The following is a 3,506-nucleotide window of genomic DNA, read 5'->3' as shown; positions in this document are numbered from 1 at the left end:
TTCCTTCCTTCCTCCCTTCCTTCCTTCCTTTCTCTCTTTCTTTTTTCTTCCTTTTACTTTCTTAATTTCTTTCTTTCTTTTTTTCTATCTACTTCTTATTTCTTTCTTTCCTTTACTTTCTTCCATGAATGAGAGAGACAGATAGAGAGAGAAAGAGAGGGAGAGAGAGAGAGTGACAGCATTCCTAATGAAGTCTTGATGCTGTAATTGACTCCCAGTTTCAGCCATTCCTGGATTATGGGCGTGTATGCCAAGCTCACTTATGGAGGTTGCTAATCATAACCTGGATCTTCATACGTAGGTCAGCTTTACAGAGCATTGCGTTACCACTATCAATCCCTTGACTCAATCCCTTGACTATGCTTCTTACACTCTTTTTGAGTGTCTGTGAAAGGGTAGTGATCTTGGGTCAAAGTATTACATTTGTCATTTACCCTATGTCATTCAATAATAGGCCAGAAAAATTAGGTTTTGATTGCGGAAGTGCATATAAATTGGGGTATATAATTTAGTTCTATTATAAAATTTTTTTCTGCAATGTTTGTTGCCTCTGGAGTATATTCACTTGGCCACATGTGCATAATTGATCTTTCCATTGTAACTCATCAGAGAGTAGATTTTCAAGAATCATTTCCTATTATCTGTGATAGTGAATGGAGACGTCTACTTAAGGGAAATATGAATTACTTTTGCTTTAACACTTCGTAGTTGGTATAGAACTTAGTCAACTGTGCAATACAAACTCAAAATTCAATTCAATACTTGAGTGTCTGTGACAGGCCTATTTGCATAGCAAACATGTCTTCAGCTCTACACTCGAACACAGAACCAGTGTTTGATGTATCAACTCCTTCCTAATCTAATTCCTTTTGCTCTGTTTTGTTTCCCCTCGAACCAGAAAGAAGAGCTTCACTTCTGGCCAGTGCAGGATGACATGTTACAACAGGAGCAATGTTCACCCAGCCACGTTTTTCCTCATTGGAATTCCAGGTCTGGAAGAGGTCCATGCCTGGATCTCCCTGCCTTTCTGCTCTGTTTACCTTGTGGCCTTACTGGGCAATGCCACAATTCTGTTGGTCATCAAGGCAGAGCAGACACTCCGAGAGCCCATGTTCTATTTCCTGGCCATCCTTTCAGCAATTGATTTGGCCCTTTCTACAACCTCTGTGCCCCGCATGCTGGGTATTTTCTGGTTTAATGCTCATGAGATTAACTTTGGGGCTTGTGTGGCCCAGATGTTTCTGATTCACACCTTCACTGGCATGGAAGCTGAGGTCTTGCTGGCCATGGCATTTGACCGTTATGTGGCCATCTGTGCCCCACTGCACTATACCACCATCTTGACATCCCGGGTGCTGGTGGGCATCAGTATGTGCATTGTAATTCGTCCAGTCCTTCTTACACTTCCCATGATCTATCTCATCTACCGTCTTCCTTTTTGTCAGGCTCATATAATAGCCCATTCCTACTGTGAGCACATGGGCATTGCAAAATTGTCCTGTGGAAACATTCGTGTTAATGGTATCTATGGACTTTTTGTAGTTTTTTTCTTTGTTCTGAATCTGGTCCTTATTGGCATCTCATACGTTTACATTCTCCGTGCTGTCTTCCACCTCCCGTCACAGGATGCTCGGCTCAAAGCTCTAAGCACATGTGGTTCCCACGTTGGTGTCATCTGTGTTTTCTATATCCCCTCTGTCTTCTCTTTCCTTACTCACAGATTTGGACACAACATACCACGCTATATTCACATCCTTGTTGCCAACCTCTATTTGGTTATCCCACCTTCACTCAACCCCATCATTTATGGTGTGAGGACCAAACAGATAAGAGAGCGAGTGCTCTATTTGTTTGCTAAAAAATAAGATTTCTATCTTCTTTCTTTACTAAGAATTTTGGTCCTCATTTGTTCTTCTCTTAACTATTCCTGTTCCTTTACTTATTGCTGTTTGTTTGTGATACGGGTAGGTTTGTCTCTGATTAATGCATTTTAAGACTTCTGCAAACTTCCTTGTATATAAAGTTTAATAATTGATTGTCTATCTTGAAAGGTCTCTGCCTGTAAGAGTTTATACAGAGTACTTGAAAGTGTAAGACCACTTCTTTTTTTGGGAAGAGAACTGATCTTACTGAGACATTTTGCTCTGTGATTATAGATACGTGGGCCTGGAAATTTGACCCTATAAACTCCTTCATTTATTCCTATATGTATCCTTTCTTCCTTTCTTCCTTCCTTTCTTCTTCCATTTGTGTTTTCCTTCTTTCCATTTTTCACTTCTCCTGCCCTTCTCTTTCATTCCTTTTGCTTCTGTTCCCTTCCTTTTTTCTTCCCTTCTCCTTCCTTACTTCTTTCCTTACTCTCTCTTACCCTTGTCTGTTTTTCTCTCTGTTGCCCTTTCTGTTTCTTTCATGAATGCATTCATTTGATTATTTAATTGCCATCATTTTTATTGTCAATCATAGTTCTTGAATAATTCTAATTGCTGATGATAAGTCAACACACCAAACTAATATAAATGCTTTTCTCCATGGAACTTGCATTTTATTGTATGTTTATAAGCTAAGTTTATGTGTTCAAAACAATTATTGCCAAATGTATATCCTGAATTGGAATCATTTGCCAAACCTTCAAGACTCAGTGCAATAGTAGCCAAAACAATCATATAATTTTCAAGTGATTTCTCCATAATACCAACAGTAATTTATCACTGATTTCCTTTTTGTATTCATATCCATAGCACAAGTGTGGTTTCATAACCTAGTTATATATAGTATTTCTGTTTACGTATTATATGTCCAGCTCTGATTGCAGTTTTACCTGCTTTTGTTCTCTCAATCAGCATTTGACCCTAAAATACTTCATTCTAAAAATTTTTAAAGCTTATAAATTTATTTCTTCTCTAAGTGAAAGAAACAAAGATAAGGAGACTGGCTCCCTAACTGGCTCTTAATGCCATAAACTACCATCTGCCTCAGCTGGCCCTGATTATGAACACACCCATGTCCTATGAGTTCAGGGTGGTCTCTCCACACTAATCCAGAAGCTTCCTATGTGGGTCTACCCTGCAGAGAGTATTGTGTTAATACTGTGCTTTTGTCCTTCAGTTTAAGGCTTATTCAAGGCTAATGGTCTATATCTATTTCTCACAAAATTTAGTGTAGAAGCTCAAGATTAAGTTATAGATAGTTACTCTTTACATGAACCTGAGGACTTTCAATTGATTTGCTTCTTCTCCATTACCTTTTTAAAAATAATTATTTATTTAATTTTATTTATTATAATTATTATTTAGTTTGATCAGAGAGAGACAGAAAGAGAGAGAGAAAGGGGAAATAAGAAAGCAAGCTATCAGGTCCAGGAATCAAATCATGATCTAGTCATGGGAGTCCAGCCTCTAAATCACCATACTCCCTGTCAGCTCCCTCCCTTCATTATCTTTTGTACCAACAAATTTGAAAGATAGTTTGTTTTTTTTCTCTGTCTCTTTCTTTCTCTATGTATGTGT

At 38.2% G+C, this 3,506-nt stretch overlaps 1 protein-coding gene across 1 annotated transcript; it reads left to right on the top strand.

Moving 5' to 3' along the window:
- The first annotated feature begins 929 nt into the window (after window positions 1-929).
- Window positions 930-1,865, top strand: LOC102472112 (olfactory receptor 52J3). The gene has a single exon (XM_006166444.1). It carries the CDS (start codon window positions 930-932, stop codon window positions 1,863-1,865), a length of 936 nt encoding a protein of 311 aa, XP_006166506.1.
- The last annotated feature ends 1,641 nt before the right edge of the window (window positions 1,866-3,506 follow it).

Source organism: Tupaia chinensis, unplaced genomic scaffold (assembly GCF_000334495.1).
Source record: "Tupaia chinensis unplaced genomic scaffold, TupChi_1.0 Scaffold144260_1, whole genome shotgun sequence".
Classification (NCBI taxonomy): Eukaryota; Metazoa; Chordata; class Mammalia; order Scandentia; family Tupaiidae; genus Tupaia; species Tupaia belangeri.
Note: the sequence above shows the minus strand (reverse complement) of the source record. Positions and strands in the feature narration are given on the sequence as shown.